General features: G+C 35.8%; 1 protein-coding gene across 2 annotated transcripts; it reads left to right on the plus strand.

Moving 5' to 3' along the window:
- Window positions 1–12901: 12901 nt before the first annotated feature.
- LOC104217727 (uncharacterized) lies at window positions 12902–18497 on the plus strand. Of its 2 annotated transcripts, none has more exons than XM_009768033.2 (4): window positions 12902–13526; window positions 16191–16240; window positions 16805–16882; window positions 17068–18497. In XM_009768033.2, the coding sequence occupies exons 1-4, from the start codon at window positions 13434–13436 to the stop codon at window positions 18263–18265; spliced, it is 1419 nt and encodes a 472-aa protein (XP_009766335.1). In that variant the 5' UTR covers window positions 12902–13433; the 3' UTR covers window positions 18266–18497. The 2 variants fall into 2 exon arrangements, with proteins under 2 accessions (XP_009766335.1, XP_009766334.1); XM_009768032.2 differs by having other exon boundaries at window positions 12902–13510.
- The last annotated feature ends 3543 nt before the right edge of the window (window positions 18498–22040 follow it).

Below are 22040 nucleotides of genomic sequence, written 5' to 3' on the forward strand. Positions count from 1 at the left end.
GAAAGATATGTCAGTTTTGTTTTTGAAGAAGAAATGAAATGCTTAAAGGAAATTAAATAAATAATTGCACATAGGGAGGGGTACAAATTCACAAAAAACGGTATGGGTAAAAGCCTAAATATCCCCAGCAGAGCTGTCATGCTGTCACGCCCTCTTTTTCCTTCGCGGAATTGGGTTTATGACATTTTGGTTGGGAAAACTCTTTCCTTTTGGGAAAGGGGGTTTGCAGTTTGAAGAGTCGCCACCTAACAATTTAGGTGCGTTAGGGCACCTATAAGGTTCATTTATAACTATGTTTGGTAACCAGAGATAGGGTAAGAGCTTGAAAATATCCCAAGGGGAAGGTGTTAGGCACCCCTTAGGATCCACTAGTGTGGTTCCCGGCCAAACAGTTTTTGTGAATTTGTACAATTAGCAAATAAGCAAGTATGGCTCAAATAGTAGGGGATTTAAGTTTAAATGCACAAGTGTTTGAAAAAATAACCAGTGAAAAGCGAGATTTTGAAAGAGTTACAATCTAAGCATATTCGAGAATGTTAAGGGGGTATCCTAGGTTTGTTTATAATATGGATTACATCAATGCAATACCCGGTATGACACTCCTTAAAGAGGGGCTACATGTGGTATTAACGCACCGGTCATCATATCCATATCTACCCTTTCCCGCCCCGTGAAGGTAGTTAAAGTGAAGGTTGGTCTCGACCCCTATTGCATGTTGTTACCCGTCCCTTCCTATCAGTCCCAGAGGAATTTAGGACTCTTATCCTATAAAAGAGGGGTGCTAGGCAGACCCTCAGGTTTAAAGGCAAAATACTAGGCGACAAATAAGAACACATAGGACTGCATTTAGGGGGGAAACGCAGAAAACAGATAGAAGGCTCAGTTATACCTCTACAAGTAATGCACATAGACAACACGACTCATACACAGATAAGGTCCACATTCAGATCCTATGCATGGTATCTAAGTGACAACAGCAGAATCAAATTTATTACATGACTCAGAAAAGAAGTCCAAATCAAGCTCGCCTACTAATTCTAACAGTTGATAATTAAGCAGCATACATAACGAAGCATGTTTCCAGTTTTGACAAATTTAGCACCTAAGGCTTGCCTAGGTGTAAAACAATGTTCCAGTTATCAGGGTTACTTAGAGAAGACTGTTTGAATTGTATTACTAAACATGTTGTTCTAAATGTTCAGAATTCCGGAATTATTACCAACTGGGTTAATCAATTTTTTTTTAATAATCAAACTAGAGATGCCTAAGCGGATGTGAATGCATTTCTAAAGGCATGATATCTAATGCACAAAAATGCAGAGTGATGTATATGCAGGACCTGAGCAGGATTTTCTAAATGCATAAGTATCATGTACTTTCAGAATATGCAGAAGATATGGAAATGACCTGTTTATTAGCATTGTTTTTATCCTAAGGCAGGATCTCTAAGTATACATGGCAGTGCATAACATAATGGTAAAGTGCTAGTTATTAGCAGATTTTAACACATGATTTTGTAAGGATGCACATGCTGAAACAATAAACATGGGACCTAAGAGCATGATTTCTAATGCATGTATGCATCCTAAGCATGGTTTCTATTGTGCAATTAGGAATATAAATCTAATAACATGTTTTCTACCTTTAACAACTATAGCATGCATATTTACCCCATCCCTTTCCACTAGCCAACTCCAATACTTGTTTTCAACAGATTATTACAGACCAATACTGAAATGAATTACATAAGAAAAATAAAAGTTACACTATAGAGAGCCTGAAAACAGGCCCAAACCTTCAGCACCTGATTAGGACTTCCTCCCTAAGTTATGTAATAAATCACCTCAAGTGCCAAGATTATTCCATAGTCTTTCTCATATCTGGGTGTGTCAGAGTTCTCTAAGGACCTCAAGGGATCCCGGGCAGTGCTCACACCCAGATTTCATAGCCAAGATAGAGTAAGTGGAAGGGCCAGCTTTTGTCTGTCCAAGTTCAGATGGAGCTCAAGGGTCCCAAGGCAAGGTTTACATAAAAGGGGCAAAACCTAGTAGTCTAAGAGTAAGGTGAGAGCGCTTGACATAAGTTTGAAAGAGTTGAGTTGGAAACAGTTTTGACAATGATTACTTTGAAATAAGTTTTGGAAAAAAAAACAATAGAAGAGTTTGCCTTAGTAAAAAAACCAGTTTGGAGAAGAAAAAAAATAGGGCAATCAGCAACTCAAGACCAAATCAACATACATAGTTCAAACACAAACACGGAAAGGAGGAATTAGGACGAGTAGTTCATATGTGAAAGCATATTTGCATATAGGTTAACACCAGAGAAGTACGACAGAACTTAAATAGTTGCAGCAATAGTTTATCACAAAGTGTTCATGCCAGGAGCTTAATAGAGTTACTCATTAGGTGTAGGGGGAAGGGTTGAGGATCATATAGTGACTGGGTATCACAAACACATGCTTACAATGTGTTGGGGGTTAGGGGGTTAGGGCAGAGTAGTAGTAGAAAAATGTAAGAAAACAGTAGACATGTTGAATTACAGGGAAGGGGTCTATTACACAGAGTTAGTCATGCTACTTAGTGTTAATCAAATACATTAGGAGTTTATGGGCATATTAGTTGAGGGGAATAAATAAGAACTCAAGTAAACATGTTGGACCAATATCATACAAGACAAGTGAGACCCAGACATGCTGATTACACACTTGAACAAGATAGGGCAAAACTTAAGCATATTGAATAACACAGTAAACAAGAAGGACAATTAAACACATAAGCCATTAAATTAGTGCAGAAGGAGACATGGATTAACAGACAGGGAGCACATAGAGTTGAGTTTCAGAATTGAACTAGGAATATACCAGTTAAGGAAGTAAAGTGCAGAAAGTAAAGCAAGTAGAGTTCCACAGTCTAGCCTTGGCTTTCAGCCGACTAGACAAGCAGTTAGCACAAGTAGCAGAGAAAGAAGAGAGAGTTTGTATGTGTGTGTGTGTGTGTGTGTGTATTCTCAACTATTGTTCGTGTTTTAAGACTATAGAAGAGAGTCATTTATATAGTAGTTTGAAAACTGGTTAAATTAGGCAAGAATCAATTCTTTAGTAATTATAGAACTCAGTATAAAAAATTGGTTCGAATCTCCCTTTGATTGAAGGAGTTTGTGTAAATGGTAAAGAGTATGTGACAAGTAAGGAAAGAAATCATACAAGGCTGGAGTATAACAAATAAGGAAAGATTTCAAAATATTACCAGTACAGAACAGGTAATTAAGGCTAGGTTCAGAAAGTTTTCAAACTAAGGAAACAATCAGTAAGAATTAAGTAGCAATGCAGACAAGGCAAGGGAGAACTAATTAAGGTAAGCAACTAATCAAATTAAGTAGAAAGGTAGGAGTCGGGGGTCCAAAGGAAAATGTTCAAATCACACCAAGTAATAAGGAATTCAGAATCAATCAAAGAGAAAGTCATGCAAAAGGGTCAGCATGTTTAACATATAAATAGAGCAAGACATGGGTAGTCAAGAATTAGCACACAACTCCAGCAAAACATGAAGATCAAACGATACTGAATCAGTGAGAAAGATGCGAGTCTTGATACGAACAGTCAAGACGAACACAAACATATAGAATTGGTGTAAGTCTAGGATGAGAAACTTAGTAGAAGTATATCAAGGCAAGGCAGTCACAAGAAATCACAAAAACTCAAAAGAAACATGAGAATCAGTAAGTCATGCTAATACACAGAAAACAAACGAAGAACCCTAAAAATTAGGGTTTTGACATAGGCTAGTTAGGGTCAAGGAAGAACTTAACAAAATCAGTCAAAACACATAGACGCAGGGGATTAAGCACTTAAAACCAGAAAGCGTTTCAAAAAAAAATCAGAAACCCTAGTTTAGGAAGATGACAAGTCATTCGAAAATCAAGAGATTTTCCATGAAAACAAGTAAAAAATAAGTTTGATCCTTCTCAGATCTGTACAGATCTAAGAAATTTAAGAGACGAAATTAGGGTTTTCAGCATAATAACTCGAATAGAGGAGAAAACTTAAACAAACGCTTTAACCATAGAGACTTGTAGATTAATACAAAAAATCGGAAGTAAGAAGTGTTTTGAAAAAGTGTTTAAGAACCCTAGTTCGAAGATGAAGAGTTACTTTAGAAAAATCGGGAAAAGAACCTTTGAGGAAAACAACAAAAACTCATAGTATACACAGATCTAAGATAGATCTAAAAGAAAATCGGAAAATCTTAAGAGTTAGGGTTATAGAGAACCCAGAGAAAATGAGAAAACCTTAAAGGGTTATCAGTTTTAACCGAAAAAGTCATAGATCTTACTCGAACGGCCTGAGGTGGTCGAAAAATGGCATGAAAGACCATGGGTAGGAGTTGAACCGCTCCAGGTTCACCTGAGGACCTTAGGGTAGGGTCAAACTTGCGTGGGGTGAAGCAGGGGCCAGGAGATGATGAGAGGCCATGGTTTCCGGCAAGGAAGGTGCCCGAAGAAGGTGGACAAGGTCCATCAGAGAGGAGGGAAGAGGAGAAGGTTCTAGAGAGAACCAGAGATAGAGAGAGGGAGATAGAGAGACCGGTTGAGAGAGAATGAGAGGGGGGAAATGAGAGATGGGGGGTAGTCATTCGGGTTTAATATTGTATGAGGGAATCTGGACCGTTGATTAGATTTGATCAACGGTCCAGACTGGACCACGGATTGGGTCGGGTATGGTTTGGGTTTGGGCTTGGGTCTAGTGGGTTATTTAATTGTGTTAGGGGTCGGTTGGATTTAGGCTAGAATTTAAATAGGGAGTGGCTAATTGTTAAATACCCAATTAAAATTAGATAAATAATTAATAAAAACAGCTAATAATTAGATAAAATGAAATTAAAGCTAAATAGGTGAAATTTTAAGGTAATTAACTAATATTTAAAATACAAAAGGACCGATTATTGAATTAAAATAGCATAAAGTGTACAATTAGGCTATAATTGCAAAATTATTGTAATTATAGCCAAACAATGCCAAATTGGCTAATTTATGAAATAATTAAATCCTAATAGGATTAAAAATTATATATTGAGCAAAGAGATACTTTAAAATTACTTGTAATGTAATTTATGAATAATTATTGGATATAAAGTACTGAATAAATTAGAAAATAAATTGATAATAATATGGAAAATTATGGAAAAATACCAATTATTATAAAAAGTGATTTTGAATGCCTATATGCAAATTTAAAAAATAGTTTGAGTAAAAATTGGGTATCTACAAGAACTCTGCTATAAGTACCTTGTCGATAGAAATTCCATAAGCCATTCTATTCCCTTTTCTTATGTCTACCTATAATTAACTAACCAACCAATAAAGGATAGATTATATATTGAGTAATATGGAAGAGAATCTGAAACAAATTATCTAAGATAAGTAGAATATCAAATTACCTTGTTCTTCTTCACGGGAGGAAAATCAATGGTGGACGGCGAATAACTTGAACCAAGAAATTCCCAAAGTTGGCCTCAAAATATGGAAAATACTATCAGATCCTATGCGTCCATCTCTTCTCTTAATTAACAATTTTTTTCTTCTTTCACGTTCTACTGCTTAGTGTGAAGCATTCCTCTCCAAAATTTCTTTTTGACTCCTTATGTTTGCAGAACTCTTACCTCTGCTAAGTTATTTCTCATGGGATGATTCGGCCCTCTCGTTTTAGTTATTCTAATTTTTTTTTGTTAAATGACCAATATGTCCTTGTTTGAAATTTATGGGGTATTACACAAGGCCTATAAACACAAAGGAAAAATTTATGACCATCTGCACATTAATCTAAGTGCAAATTAGAAATCATCAAGAGATATCTGAAGTTACCCAGTTTAACGCATGTTGAGCTTCATTGAACAGGCAGGACACTTCCACCTCGTTCATCTTGGATTGGTACTCCTCGGTCACAAGCACCGAAGGTAACTGGCCACCCCTACAGGGGCAAATAGGACCCAAACATCCTCCGGAATCGAGATAATAATTGATCGCTTCCGGTCAGGATCCACGCTTGGAGCTGGGAACCGGTTGATTAATTTCAGTCTTGAGGAAGGCCCGCTTGTTCCCGAAGATGGACTCTTCCTCGGCACCTCCAAGTCACCCAATCTGGCGACGTCCTCCGTGGCGGTATAATCCATGCCATAAAAAATGTCGCGTAAGGGGTCGTCTGCTCCATGGGCCCCCTCATTAGGGCAAGGTTTTACAGCCTGAGCCTCGTTGATAATAAAGTCAATGAACGAAGGTGCTCGTTGATGTCTATCACACTGAGTACATTCTTACGGCACTACCCTAATCCCGGAAGGCCTCAACCTCGGACTCCACATTGGCCTCGACCATGGAACCTACATTGGCCCTGACCACGACCTCCTCGTCGGCCTCCTTGGCTCGAGGCTGATCGTCCTCACCTCTATCTGATTCGGAGGCCCATTGTCCCTCGAATCACGGGCCACCGGTTCAGAGGATTCTTTTACTTCTTCTTCGGATTTGTCCCTCAACTGGAGAAGAGAGTCCGATGATGGTACTTGAGAACTGGTGCTTTCTTTAGATTTGCGCACCATCCTCCTCCTCGATTTTTTCTTCTCCGAGTTTGGAGAAATCGGAGCCCTTTTCTCTTCTTCTCCTCACCCTATCTCGGAGCAGGGGACTTGGCAAGGATATCCTTATCACCGGATAGAGGTCTCATTGCGACATCCCTGGAAAGACCTGCAAATAGAAACAAAATGAGTAAGAACTCGGTGACACAAAAGAAAACAAAGTATATTCACTTAGAAAAGGAACCTCACCGTGAGAACGGGCCTTCCACCGACCTTTTGAAAGTTTGAGTCGTGCACTCTCGGAGTATGGCTTTTGAGAGATAATGCCCTCGGCCCACTCCTTGAGTCAAGGGACTGCGTTCGGGACCCGAGCAACAGCTGCATCACTACCAAACACCGATAAGAAAAAAGGAAAAGAGAGTGAAAATAAAATTTTGGGTAAATGAAACTTTACTTACGTTTTGTGATTCACTTCTCCGAAAATGGCATGTACTTGGCTGGGATCATGTCCGAGGTCTTCATTCGGACAAAATGGCCTAGCCAACCTCGATCCCGATCTTCATCGATGCTCGAGAATGGGTCTTTACTAGCCCGATGTGCAAGTTTAATCAGTCCCCCCAAAAGAGTCGGGGACTATATAGGCGCATAAGGTGGTCGACGGTGAATGAGCATCCATCGATTTTTCTCACGAAGAACTGGAAGAGGATCACGATCCTCTAGAATGAAGCGTGAATTTGGCTGAGGCATACCTCGTATCTTTTGCAGAACTGGATAATAACCGGGTCCAATGGGCGCAGCGTAAAGGGATAAGTGTAAACAATTAAATATACCTCGATGTAGATGGTGATATCTTCCTCGGGTCCGGGAACTACCATGTGCCTATTAACCCAGTTGCAGTCCTTTTTTAGCGTGGGAGAATTTCTTCACCGGTACGGATGAAGGTTTCTCAATCTTGAAATTGGCAGCAATCGAGCACCCACCTAGTATGAATTTGCTTAAGGGGGTTCCGCTTTTGGTTCCTCATCAGGAGTACACAGAACAGTCTCCTTGCGGTAGCCGACCGAGATGTAGAAGTAGCTTCTTTTTGGGGAACTATTTTTAAAGTTTTTGCTATTTCTTTTAAAATGGAGGAAATGAGATGAAAAAGAAGAATTTAAAGGGATACACTTGATTTGGAATAAAGATAAGCGAAAGTTCTTACAAAGATCTCCAGAAATCAAAATACAAATGCAAGAAAATACAGTGATTTCTAAGGAACAAGAGTATAGAAGGTTTGAATGTAAAGTTTGAATGAATGAAGAAGGGGGTATTCATCGTTTTCAAACGATGGTTCAAATTCCAAACGACGATTCAAATCCAGGAGTGGTCGACCAGCAACTGACAAGCATTTAATGCCATTAAGACGTGACTGGCGAGACATTTCGTCCAATTGTCATTTCTGACATGAAATATCGAGGTGAGAATCAGAAGCTCATATTGTTTCTCGTCGTTTACTATTAAAAAAATGAGGGGACTATCTGTATATGGTCGAAATCGGGCTTATCCACTACATGATAGACCGGGCTCGGAACGTAAGGAATTGAATATCGACCTCGAGTCCCATCGAACCAGAACACGAGGTCAGAATGTCCGCCCTCGAGAACATTGGGTCCATTATCCCTAAATCGACCCTTACCCCGGACGGGCTCGAGGAAACATTGCTAGTATAACCAACAGAAGACCGAAATAACAGAAGGCCGAAGTATCCGGGACCAGTCGAGTATTACGGCGGGAATCTCGGCACGTATCAATAAGGAACCGGCAAATCAGCAAATGAGGAGATTTTTACCTTACATAAAATTGTACCTAAAGTAGGACTCCCCTACTATATAAAGGGGGTCTGATTACTTGTAAATGGACATCATTACACACATTCAGATGCAATATACTGTTATTTTCTCTTGAAAGGTCTTATTCAATTGTGTCTTAACACTGATTAAAGTACATTTTGTTCAAGGGTAGACCACCTCTCAAGGCTATAACTGTTTAATTCGTGTTGTTTGAATTTACTTTATCATACTTTATTTCAATTGCAATTTAAATTATCGTTTTGTATCAATTAATCCATGTATCCTTAAAACCACTTACAAATTCAATTGTTATCCGATTTTGAGGGTAAACATACTCAAAGATAGCTTAGCAGTCAATAAAGTGAATAAAAAAATTAAAATGCATGCACAGTGTTCAAACTCTAGTAGAAAGAAAAAAATGTTAGGTTTGTTAAAAATAGAATTGTATTTAAGGTGAACGTCTATATTCTAGAGAGATTCTAGGGTTTGTTATTTGGTGACTAAGTCACTTTTTCCCTATAGATATAGGGGTTCTATTCCATTATAATTGATCCCAAATCAATAATAATACTCTCTCTCTATCTTTCTCTGCAATACTTTTCTTCTTCTTTTATTGTTTTATAATACGTTATCAGCACGAGACTCTGATCAATCGAGTAGAAGGCAGTTATTTTAATTTGGGATATGTACATGGAGCTCAACTTGTACATAATATTGAGCATAATGATTGTTAATTGTTCCATAAACTTCCTTCAAGAATAAATTATTTATTCTGAATTTAAGGTAAGTATTTTATTTTATTTTTCTCTTTTACATTCTTGAAATTCTATAATTTAATTTTAAATACAAGCAAAGATAATAAATTTTGATTATAACTCTAATAGAGTATGTGAGAAATTATAACCACCCGAAGTAGTAAAATTTTCATGTCTTGCCATTATCAAATTCATGTATCATTATGGGCACAACAAGTGAAAACCCGTCTCATTGAATTTGCTTCATTTCATTCCCTGAAGAGAATATGATAGCATTATGTGATAAGCCTGAAAGAAAACAAAATTATTACCATGAAGGTAACAATGGATGTGGGCGTGGCAATAGACGAAATTATAATCGTCATCATTGTGTAATAAGAATAATAAGGATTCTCAAAATAATCCTTCACTCTGTGAAAGTAATGTTTGTCATTGATTTGACATGAGATTTTGTAAAGCACGTATAGATGATAATGGTCTAACCATGATGTGAATGTGACAACATATGGTTTACGAATACATATTCATTCTTAAAAGAATATGAACGTGCTAGTGATAGTGAATATACCACACTCACCTCTAGAAGGAGGTTTGATGAAATAAGAAAATAATTTCACTATGGCATGAATGACCATTGATCACATACCTATTGTGATTATGTCAAAAAGTTATGGCAATGTGATTATTACAAGGTAAAAGTAATGGAAGTTACATATCTTCCCTATAATGATTTTGATCATGACCATACTGGTATAACTTTTTCTTTGAAAGAGATATTCACCATATGGATGTTAATGAATATGTGGTAGTACAAATTAATTGAAAGCTCTAGAAGAGCCAATTATACTACTTTGAAGAAATAAAATTAATTATCAATAAGGTATGGTGTCTTAATAAGTCTCAAAGAAACTTATCGAGTTTCTAAAGTATTTATGAAAGCGATTAGTTATATTGAGACTATCAATAAAGAAAAAATTTAATATCTTCTATTACTACAACTTGTAGCGGGTTAATATGTACGTAAAAATCTACTCGCTTTAATCTCTAGTTTGTACGACACAAACAAAAGAATGTCACAATAAAGTAGAAGTTTATTGATATAAAAACATATATCATAATAAACTTGAAGTTTACTCATAATTGTACACATCATAGTGTAAAACTGAAGTTTATCAATATTGATAATTAATCCAGTTGGGATAATTGGTTTACCCATATTAATTTAAGTATGATGTGAAAAATTAAAATAGAATTCACATGGGTAAATATTAAAGAAGTAGAAAGTTCTTTATGGATTCTCTTATATTGTTTGTTCTCGTTAATTAATAGACCAACTAAAATTGGGATCCCATGAATGTTAGAAATATCAAAGGTGAATATGGACTAATTCACCTGTCATGTATACCACATCATCATGCATCTATGATATGGTTACATATGCGATTATTATTAACCCGCAACCTAGTGTTTGCGAGGTAACTTGCTCAATATTTAATTTGGAGCATAATTTTCAGATTTTCTATTAAAGACAGTGCATCTTGATAAGTTGATTTACATTACAGTTGGCTTAACATAATAATTTATTGAGTGCCTCCACTTAATATCTAAACTATTTTTTATGAGAACAAAGTTATCTATATCATTTTGATATAAGTTATATATGAAAGTATATTACATTCTTCCCTTACAAGTAGTTCATAGCCAGGAGCCAAATAATTCCATCTTATTATTACTATTATTACTATTATTACTACTACTACTATTATTATTATTATTATTATTATTATTATTATTATTATTATTATTATTATTGATGTGCAGTGTATATTTTGATTAACAGCATAACGCACAAAGGTGAATTTCCAAAGTTGAGGAAGTAAGTTAGTCTTTCTAACATGAGAGGGAGACAAGATAAATATTTGAGGAAGAGTTACGTAGAAAGATTTATCATTTCCACATCTAGATCCCCGAATAAGATAATATGAACTTGAAGTTCATAAAAAGATAATTCGTCTGCAATATATTGCAAAGCATGGCAGATGCATTTGCTGACCCAAAGAAAGTAACTATATTCTCACTGCAAATGCTCCTATTAGAATAAGTCTATGGTATGCTTAAAGTGTATAGACAAATCGATTTCAAATAAAAATTTTGATAGAGAAGATGAGCAAATGATCAAAATAATCATCATAAGGAAGCAAGTGATCTAAAAGATCACATGACATAACACTTCATAAAATCTTAGGAGAGATTGGGGTACTTGAAATGAATAAAGAGATCTCTATGTTATGTCTCTATGAAAAAAATATTGGAACCGATATATAATGTTTGTCGACGGCATCCATGATAGCGCTAAGTATATATGAGGATTTTAAGTCTGTCGAATACAGATACAAAAATATTGACAAAATGAAAGAGACACAATTCGAATATAATTTGTTTCATACGAAAGACATATAATTTTGGACCCGCACATCACTTTTATTTATCTTATATGTCTAGCATGACATGAAAACTTGATATGCATATAAACTCTATTTATATGGCTTATATGTCAATCTCTAAAAGATTTAAATTGCTTAAAGCATATACAATTTTTGGTCCTGAAGTACCACATCCTAAGTGCAATTTGTGCACATATGTATCTTACTATAAGTATAAGCATGATAATGTGATAGCGGGAATACCTCTATGGAGATATTGAAAAGTCATTCCACGACATTATATGAAGACATTATATATCTATCAAGAATAATGTTTTCAAGTTGCAATATATTCATTCAAGTTAATATGGCCGATTTGTTTATCGAATCCCTACCAACGATCTTTTGAAGATGGTGAACAAGATTGGAATGCAAAGGCTTAAAGATGTGAATTGATGCTCTCATTAGGGGGAGTTAATACACGTTATACTCTTTTTCCATTACAAAGTATTGTCCCACTGGATTTTCCTTGCAATGTTTTTAACAAGGCAACCAAAATACGTATTTCTAAAACATATGCACTCTCTATTTGCAATACTCTTCTTCTTTATTGGTTTATAAGAAGGTTGACTTTTTTCCATTTTCCTAAACTTGCTATAATTATTTCTTGGAACTGCTCGATCTCGGTGTAAAGCTACCGTTACGAAAATTTGTTAGTCTTTATATTTGAACACATTATTTTATTGGAGAAGATAATGCTTATTAGAAAGAAAAACTACAGGAGCCTAACAGAAACAAATATATCGATTATAAAATAGAATGAGTAATAAGATTTGAATTTTTTTTAAGATGAATTTCAAGTTTGAAATAATATTGTGTTTCCTAAAAATTGTAATATTCTTTTTCAGGTGAAATGCATATTCAAATATATAAATAATATTTATTATTCAACTTTCAAATATTTGTTTTTAAAATCCGATTTTTTTTCACATGCCTTTAATTGGTATTTAATAAAATTCAAAAAAGAAAAAAAATTCAGAAAAGGGACAGCGAAATCTTTATCCGAATGTCATAATCACACCTGGTCCAGATATAATGACAGCACTAGTTAGTTATTGTTACAGTACGTAATCAACGCGAGTAATCTGATTGGGATATTTAATTCGTTCCCTTCAAGTACCGCCACGTGTCAACTCATACCGGACCAAGAGACGTAAGGATATCCATGTCATTTTGAAAATTCTAGAAACATTTTCGGTCATTTAAATTCACAGTCACTGTTCACCCCCAAACTTTCAAAGTACACAATTTTCAGTCAAACAAAAAATCTCTAAAAAACCATTTTCACCCTCTTCTCCATCTCAAATCTTTCTTTTTTCTTCACATAAATTCGTCAATCCCTTTTCTCCCGCTTATTCTTATCTTACAAAAACCTCTTTGATATAATAATAAAAATAAAAACACCTTTTCAACCTTTCATAATTTTCCTTTATACAAAACCCTATTTTTCTCCCTCCGTTTCTCGTGATCTTTTTCTGATTCCAATTATTCAACGATCTTTTTCTTTTTCTTCTTCTTTTTTTCTCCGGTTATATTCCATCGGAGAAACTGCCGACGTGGTGGTACCGGCCGTTGATGTTAACGTGCACAGGGTGCGCGTGGTACAAGAGCTTGATCAGTTTAAAATTCGAAACTTTGTTCTGGTGGTGATTTTTAACCTTTCAAATAATCTGAGTCGTACACGTGGACAACAAACTGTTCTCAGTCGTACACGTGTTAGGACAGAAACGATGGTGGTGGAGTCGGGAAAAAGGAGGTGGGGTACGTGGGAAGAACTAATCCTAGGTGGCGCTGTTCTCCGGCATGGGACACAAGATTGGAACGTCGTCGCTTTGGAGCTGCGTTCTCGTACCATCTGTTCATACTACTTCACCCCTGAGGTTCACATTAATTTACGTTAAGTGCCATTCTTATTAATAACGACAAATATCCTTTTGTTTGCCTTATTTGGTCTAATCTTCTCTGCTTTTAATTTAACGTACGTAGTACCTGATTTTTCGTTACGGAAAAGGGCCAGAAATGGCCTCTAATATCTAAAATAAGTCATATATGGCCCCGTTATACTATTTAATTAAAAAAGTTCTTACCGTTTGTGACCAGAAATTAAAATGTCCCTCCACTGTCTACTCCACCATTAAAATTAAAATATTTACTTGGCATTCTTTGATTGGACGATTTAAACCCACCCCTATTTTTTAATTAACCTACGACCCGGTTCATTTTATCCGACCCACCCGTAAATCACTTAAAGAACACCCAAAACAGATCCGTCCTCTCATTCAAGAACAAAAGCGCGAGACCAAATGTTAGGGTTCTTCAACAAAGCCTTCTCTTAGTCGATGCTGCCGATTAAAGAATCAATTTTCTCGAAGAACCCTAGCTTTTGTTCTTGAATGAGAAGACCGATCTATTTTGGGTGTTCTTTAAGTGATTTACGGGTGGGTCGGACAAAATGAACCGGGTTGTGGGTTAATTAAAAAATAGGGGTGAGTTTAAATCGTTCAATCAAAGACTGCCAAGTGGATATTTTTAATTTTAAATGGCGGAGTAGACGGTGAAGGGACATTTTAATTTCTGGTCACAAACGATAAGAACTTTTTTAATTAAATAGTATAACGGGGCCAAATATAACTTATTTTAGATAGTAGAGGGCCATTTCTGGCCCTTTTCCGTTTTCGTTATGTTAGAATCATTGTTCTTCTGTTGATTTTTTTTTGTATAAGTGGATTTCGTGGGGCCCTTATATATAATAATAATGACTAATTGGGATTAGTCAACGGAGTATTATTAATGCTTAGAATAGATTCTAGTTTTAAGGCACTGTAACAGTCTTTTTGCGCATCTCTAATATTGTAAAAGTAACTTAAAAAACATGATAAGTGACCTATAACACGTAAAACTACATAGTTGTAAAAACTATTTATAATCATTAGACATATGGTGTAAAAACTTTCAGCCTTGAGGTCCAACCAAATATGGGATAGAAAAATCTCCAATGTGTAGGAAAACTAAAAAAAGTGAATAAGACAAAGGTAAGGAAAATTAATATGGGGTAATCCTCTGTTAAAATAATAAATTAACGATTTTTTTTTCTTTTGGATTCGATAAATTATATATATCGGATGGTCTGTCGATTTTGTGTAGTAATTAAAAAAAATTGTATTTTGACGTGGAGGGTCGCCATCAGGATTCAGATAGGAAATTTATTATGTGCGCGGGAAGAGTTTGATCAAAACTTTTTCTCTAGCATGGTGGAACATAGGGTGAATCTTTTGGTACGTCATACAGGAGTTAGTTAAGCCAAAATTTGTCACCAATCAACATGTGGCTACCAAATAAAGTATTGACCATATTTAATTAGGTGCTTTTCCATTCGTCATTTAACGCTTTTAGAGTCCTCCGTTGTCCTTCTGTTCACTTGTACACGGTAACTTGGCACGCACCTTAAAAAATGATAATTGAACTACATGTATTGACAAGAGGGGTTGCTTAGTTGGTTAGCACACGAAAGAAGCAATAGCTCCAACAAAGGAGATAAAAGGGACAGGAATAGAAAGGAAAAAAAAAGTACATATAGGATTATTACAAGAGAAGGGTAAAACATAGAAAAAAAAATTGATTTTCTCTTGATTTGCTAAAATAGACAAATAAAAGTGAAAATATATTTTTAGTATAGTGGAAAGAAGGGATTAGTTGCTACTATTAGACTTTCAACATGGGTAAGTGGTGGTCTGGTCGTGCCTAATAGGGATTGAATTTTTCACATGGGCAAATTCGAGGTCTAGAGTCCGTGAGCAAAATTAGTGCAATCTTATTCTATGTTGTTCGGACTCTCCGAAAGTGTTGTCGGGTGTGTGTCGGATCCTCCAAAAGGAGTACATATTGGATAGATCCGACACGGGTGCGACAACATTTCGAAGAGTCCGCGCAACATAAATGCTAAAACTTTTTTTTTTTGGGCATATGTACAGAAGATAAAAGTTACCGTCGTATGACCAGGAGGTCATGGGTTCAAGTCGTGAAAACAACCTCATGTAAAGATTCAAGGTAAGGCTGCCTACGTAGAACCCAATGTGGTCCGGCTCTTTCTGGGAGCCTTTACATAATCGGAGCTTAATGCATCAGGCTACCCTTTATATCGTATACAAAGTTCAAGGCGAAAGCAATGTGTTTAGCTGAACACACAGAACCCCTCTAAATCTGCCTGTTATTTATTCTTTCCAGGAGATCATTCCTGGTGACAGACTTATTCTATTAAAAATAGATGATTTTGTTGGTAACTAATGAATACATATGCTAAACTGTACAAGGAAACTAATAAAGATAATAATTTCTTGAACAAAACTTACACTGAATTAACCGGATAAGGAGACTAACTAGCTTTACAAATTTAGCTTTATGCCGATCAACTATATAGCTAGCCAATGAGGTTGCAAGTAATCTACTTTACTGCCTCGTTGACGTTCTTGACCCCTTGTCGTCACCATCCATATCTTTAAGCATACTATTACCTCTACTCTATGAAATGCTGATTTTTTTAAAAAATATACTAAATTGCAGGCCTGCAAAGCCAAGTATGAGGATTTGCAAAAGCGCTACTCTGGCTGCAAGTGAGTCAAGTGCTTTGAGCTTATGAGCTAATCTAGTTTTTCTTTTGATATGTAGTCATGAGCTAATTTAGTTTTGTGCATGAGTCACTCACCTGAAGAGAGCCTTGGAGCAACGGTAAAGTTGTGTTTGTGTGACCTATCGGTTCGAGCCGTGGAATTAGCCACTGATGCTTGCATCAGGGTAGACTGCCTACATCACACCCCCTTGGAGTGCGACCCTTCCCTGAATCCTGCGTAAACGCGAGATGCTTCATGCATCGAGCTACCCTTTATTTTAATCACTAACCATGTCAGTTGTGGCCTTCTGAAATGCTTATGAATGTTTTATGATCACTTTTATTGAGTCAAGATAATTCCTATGTTATCTCAGCTTATGACTGCACTAATAACCTAGTGCTGTCGCGTGACAAAAGAATAGCCTTTTGAATTTATGCCTAGGGTACTAAGCTTTGACTTGAATTCATGTTTTCCATTCGCTTAATATCTGTTGGGAGAAAACTCATTCATTAAGATATTATCCTTGCACTAATCAATGCCCTGCTACTTTACCTTTCTTTTGCCTAGTGCTTGGTTTGAAGAGCTACGAAGACGACGAGTTGAAGAACTGAAGCGAGAATTGCAGAAATCTGAATGCTCAATTGGGTTAGTAAATATATATTGCTTCTCTATCTTAAGTTGGTGCCACTCAAATACTTTGCAAACGAAGTTTCTTGACTACACCGAGTCTGTAGCTTTCATTTCTGCAGCTTTATAGGTAATCTCTTATTCAAACTCTTATCTCCTTTCTCACTTAAGTTTTCTAACTCCATTTTATTGTGTAATCTCAGGTCTCTCCTCACAAAGATTGAAAGCCTTAAGGCAGAGAGAGAGCGGTCTGCTCAGATAGATTATGGTTTTTGTCACACTGAATCACTCGCTGCTGTTGTAAAGTCAGAATACATGGAGTCTTTTGGCAAAGACGGTGTATCTGCTGGCAGCTTCACACTAGATACCAGGACCAAGTTTTCACCCGAGTTTGAGAGTCCTGCTATAGCCTCGACTAAAGAGATAGATCAAAAGCTAGAATGGTCGGAGTCTTGTGAGCTAGCAGAGACTGCCAATGGAAATGGAGGGGTTTTGAGGAAGAGAAGAGGTAAAAGAAAAAGTAAAGATGCTGTTTTAGATAGCAAAAAAGTGAGTGTTGGGGAAAGTGACAATGTGTGTTCAATCAGTGGCATCTCCACTTCCCACTCTAAAGGAACATCAACCATTTGCAACCAAAGTACTAAGCCTACCGCCTCTGATGATAGTAAAGGAGGATTATCTAGACTGAGGGACGACGATGATTTGATGGCAATTTTCAATTCTATTACACAGTCCGAAGTTGCTATGATCTTTAGGCATCGTCACGATAGCCAGAAGAGAACTAGATACAAGAATATTATCAGGCAGCATGTGGATATTGAAACAGTAAGATTAGGATTAGCCAACGGTTCCATCAAATCAGCAGCTGAGCTCTTTAGAGATTTACTTTTGCTAACAACTAATGCCATTGTATATTACTCGAAAAGGACGAGAGAATACAAGTCAGCGAAGGCCCTCAGGGACATAGTCATTAAAGCATATCGGGACCATTGCGAAAGCTCTTACCACAAAGCTACTTCTTCCTTGCTCACATTCTCGACGATAGGTAATCTTCCTGTGAAGCCAAGAAGTGCTTGTCCTCGCCCCTCCAAAGACAAACTTCAAGCCAAGTCTTGCAACAATGTAAATAGTATTGCAGGGACTGTAGGAGGAGATGATCATAAACCAAGTGACGCTGATTCCGAGGTTCCATTGCAGTCATTGTTAGCTGCTAAGAAAGGCTTCAAGCGACGCGGAAAGTTCAGGCTTGCTATGGTAGATGAGTCTGTTAATCGAATAACTAAAGTACCAGGAAAGGAAGTTTGCACGATCTATACAACTCCGGTAAAGGAGGACCATCAATCTGAGATGGTAACAAAGGAACGAAAAAGAGCCCGTAAAGGTGATTTGCAGGTTGCATAGTCCTTTTTGTGCATAAATTTTTTCTTTTCTAACCTTTTATTTTGCATGGCCATATTTGCAACTGGACTCAACATGTGGAAGTCAGTTCAAGTGGCTTCTAATGAAGCTGACAAGTTGTGAATAATAAGTTCCAACTTACTGTTACCTGTGTAAAATAGACCTGTCAGGCTGTTCATACTTAGAAAAGTTCTAGCACAAGATATAATCCCAAAAGTTTGATGGAATTTGACAATGGGCTTTATGGAGGATGAAACGCTCACTTCTGTTGAAAATCTGGAAAATGTCGTTATAGCCGCTCTCAAAATAAAAGCCTATATATATATACACACATTTTATATACTTTTGCGGCTACCAAATGTGAATAATTTTAGCTGCAGGCTACAAGTGATCTTTGCCCTTGAAAATTGGGGAAAAAATAAAAAATAGCCTGATTTACAATTGATTATTGAAAAATGGCCACATTTTCAAAAGTAATTAAAATTTAGCTATTTTATCATGTAAAGATAAAATCTGAACAAAACGCCCTTGAGATCCGAAAAATTCTAGCATAATATGATGTAGGTCGAATTTTTTTGCGTATGAGATTCCAGCATAATGTGTTGGAGTTCTAACATAATATGTTGGAAGTTTATATGCAGGAGCTCCATAATCCACCATATTGCTGGAACTTTTCGTGTTTCAGATATGGTATTTTTGTTCATATTTTATCTCCGTATAAAATAGTGGCTATTTTTCAAGGACTTTGCAAATGTTGGCTATTTTTCGACTACCACTCTGAAAACTGGTTGGTACAGGCTATTCTTGAAGAATCAAAATAGAATAGCAAGCTCAATAGTAGAAAGAATAACTGGAAGTAGAATTGAAACTTTTGCAGAAGAAAATAGTTGGATAGTTTATTTAATCCACCGATGGCCTTATACATGCTTACAAATTAGCTTGAACCTGTAATTCCACTAAACCACTAACAAGATTCCACTAAACAAGCTCCCCTAAACTTTAGGAAAAGAAACTAGCTATACTACAGACTTGGTCAGCACTAAATGGGGAGAAATTTAAAAATAGCCAGATTTATAATTGGTCATTCAAAAATAGTCACAGTTTCAAAAGTAATCAAATTTTAGACACTTTTCATGTAAAGATAAATCTGAACGAAAACACTGTTCAAAATCCGAAAATACTTTAGTATAATATACTAGAATTCCAGTATAATATACTAGAATTATACTGGAGTTCCAGTAGAATATACCGGTCCAACATAAAATACTAGAGTTTGGTATACTAGAGAATATACCGTTGCTCCAATCTACAGTATATTACACTAGAACTTTTCGCGTGTTGGAATTCCAGCATAATATGCTGGAAGTTCATACACAGGTGAACCGATTTCCAGTATATTGTGCTGGAACTTTCCGTGTTGCAGCAAAATAGTAGCTATTTTTCATTGACTTTGCAAATGCTGGCCATTTTTGAATGACCAGTCTGAAAACTGGCTAGCCCGTGCTATTTTTACCACTGCATGGGACTGATGTTGTACAATTTTTACAATTCTCACTTGAAAATTTGAATGCTTTGTGGGCTGAAGCCCAAATAGCTATGGGCTTATGGCATGCCTATATGTGAATTACTTGCATTATCTTTTTTGAACTGCTCGTCGATAATTCCATGTCAAATTTTAGACCAACAAACCATACTGAGTGAAAAGTAAATGGTATGTGAACCTGACTTTGTAGCAATTAGAAATGGCTATGACAATTCTTTTGGCGGTGGGGTTGGTTAGTTGATTAGATTCTTGAAAGACTCTTTTAGATAAGAAAAAGAATAAATAAGTTCGTAATCCCAAAATACCAAAGTGTTAGAACAAAGTTGGCTTTTACAACACTATTTTTTTTGCCCTCCGCTTTGATTCCCTTTTGTTGGAGCTTTTGCTCATTTGATGACTTGAATCTACAATCCTAGGTTATATGTGGGGGTAAAGACCATGTCACAGCACTATTTTAGTTTAATAAAACAAAGTTGTGCAATGTTTTAGTCAGAGCCATTTCGCCATAAATGCGGGGAGAGGTATATCCCCTTTAAAAAAAAAATAGAGTCCAAATTACTAAACTTGCCTCTTTAGTCAAATAGTGGCATGTGATCAAGACAACAACATATGCCCGAAATAAGCATAAAATAGCATGATTTTTGTGAATTGCGATCTTGATCTGTTGTACAAAAAGCAACACGCAGGCCTTACTTTTCGATTAGAACTCACATGATTTATATGTAATCTTCATCTTTCCCTTTATTTGTTTTTATTTAATTTTTCTAATTATATGTGATGACCTAGAAACGAGAAGAGAAGAGAAGAATGACATGAAAATGCTTATACAGATTTTTTTTTCCCAAGAATGTCATTTTTAGTATTTGGTTACTAGATTCAGGGTAAATATTCACAAATGGTCAAACAATAATGATTCTTTTTCACCAAAGTCATATCGCTATATTGCTAACACAAAAATCACAATTGTCGAAAAATGCAATTTTTTCGATGCACTATCTTTTTACTCCATATTTTTTATTTTCACTCTAATAAATATTGATCCAATTACTAAATAAACATAAGCGAACCGTCAAGATGAATATTCAAGTAGAAGTAATGCTTGATTAAACTGTCAAAATTTAAAAAAAATAGAGAAAATAAAAGTACAAGAAATTTAGTAAAAAATGATAATAGGCGCATGTTATAACGAAAAAAGGAGACTTAAAACATTTTGCGGATAGGTAATTCATATATTTCCTTTTTCTCATTTTGCAGAAAATTAATAAGGCTTGTCGATCCAATATTTTTTGGAGCTGTTGCGACCTATTAAGGAGAATATAATCTCTTACGCTCACTTACTATTTGAATAAAACAAAATATACAAAGTTTTTTAATTATTTTGTTGACAGATTTTTTTTGTTATTTTTTACTGATTTTTTGTTAAAAGAACTGTGTAACTAAAATAAATGTTAATAACGAACTACAAAACCAAATCTCACCAGGTAAAATTACTTTCTGAAAACTTTATTATCTCTATGGATTCTTTTCCTAGTGTCTACAAATAGAATAAGAAAGAATGATTAAGCTACTTGTTCAATAATACACATTTTTTATTTTTGGAATGAAATTCCACCTACCTCCCGAAAAAAGAAGTTCCACCTACCAAAGACTCTAAACTGCTTCATTATTTGGAAAATATATTTGTCAATTTAACATTCTTTTATTGGTCCTAAGACCTCTGTCGTGTAGCAGAATCAACTTGGAGAAATGTGTTGACCGCATGGAGGTTTGCTTACAAATTAAATAGAAAAGCATTTTGGAAGGAAAAAAAGGATTTTAACTTGATATTAGGGTTTAATTTTCTATCACTTAAAATTTATGTAAAATGACTTGACTTTGCCTAGTTTCATAATTAAACTTTTTCTAAACGCTAATTTTTTTTTGTTGGTTGAACTCTCAAGAATATTGGTTAAAAGGCTGAAAAATGATAATTTATGTTATTTTAATATGTTTATATATTTGGTAATTATTTTGTGATCAATCCGACAATCCTACTCTTTTATGAATAATTATTATATATTTTTTAGATAATCAAATAATGTATAAATTCTTTTGCACGATGAGCGTAGAAGTTAACTCTCTATTTTAGGCCAATGCTTGAATTTTATCTTTCCTTCACAACACTTTACACTTATATAAGCAGAACAAAACAGTTGATTATCTAATTGAAGAGAGAGAGAGAGACCGGGGGTTTGG

Source organism: Nicotiana sylvestris, chromosome 8 (assembly GCF_000393655.2).
Source record: "Nicotiana sylvestris chromosome 8, ASM39365v2, whole genome shotgun sequence".
NCBI classification, from domain to species: Eukaryota; Viridiplantae; Streptophyta; class Magnoliopsida; order Solanales; family Solanaceae; genus Nicotiana; species Nicotiana sylvestris.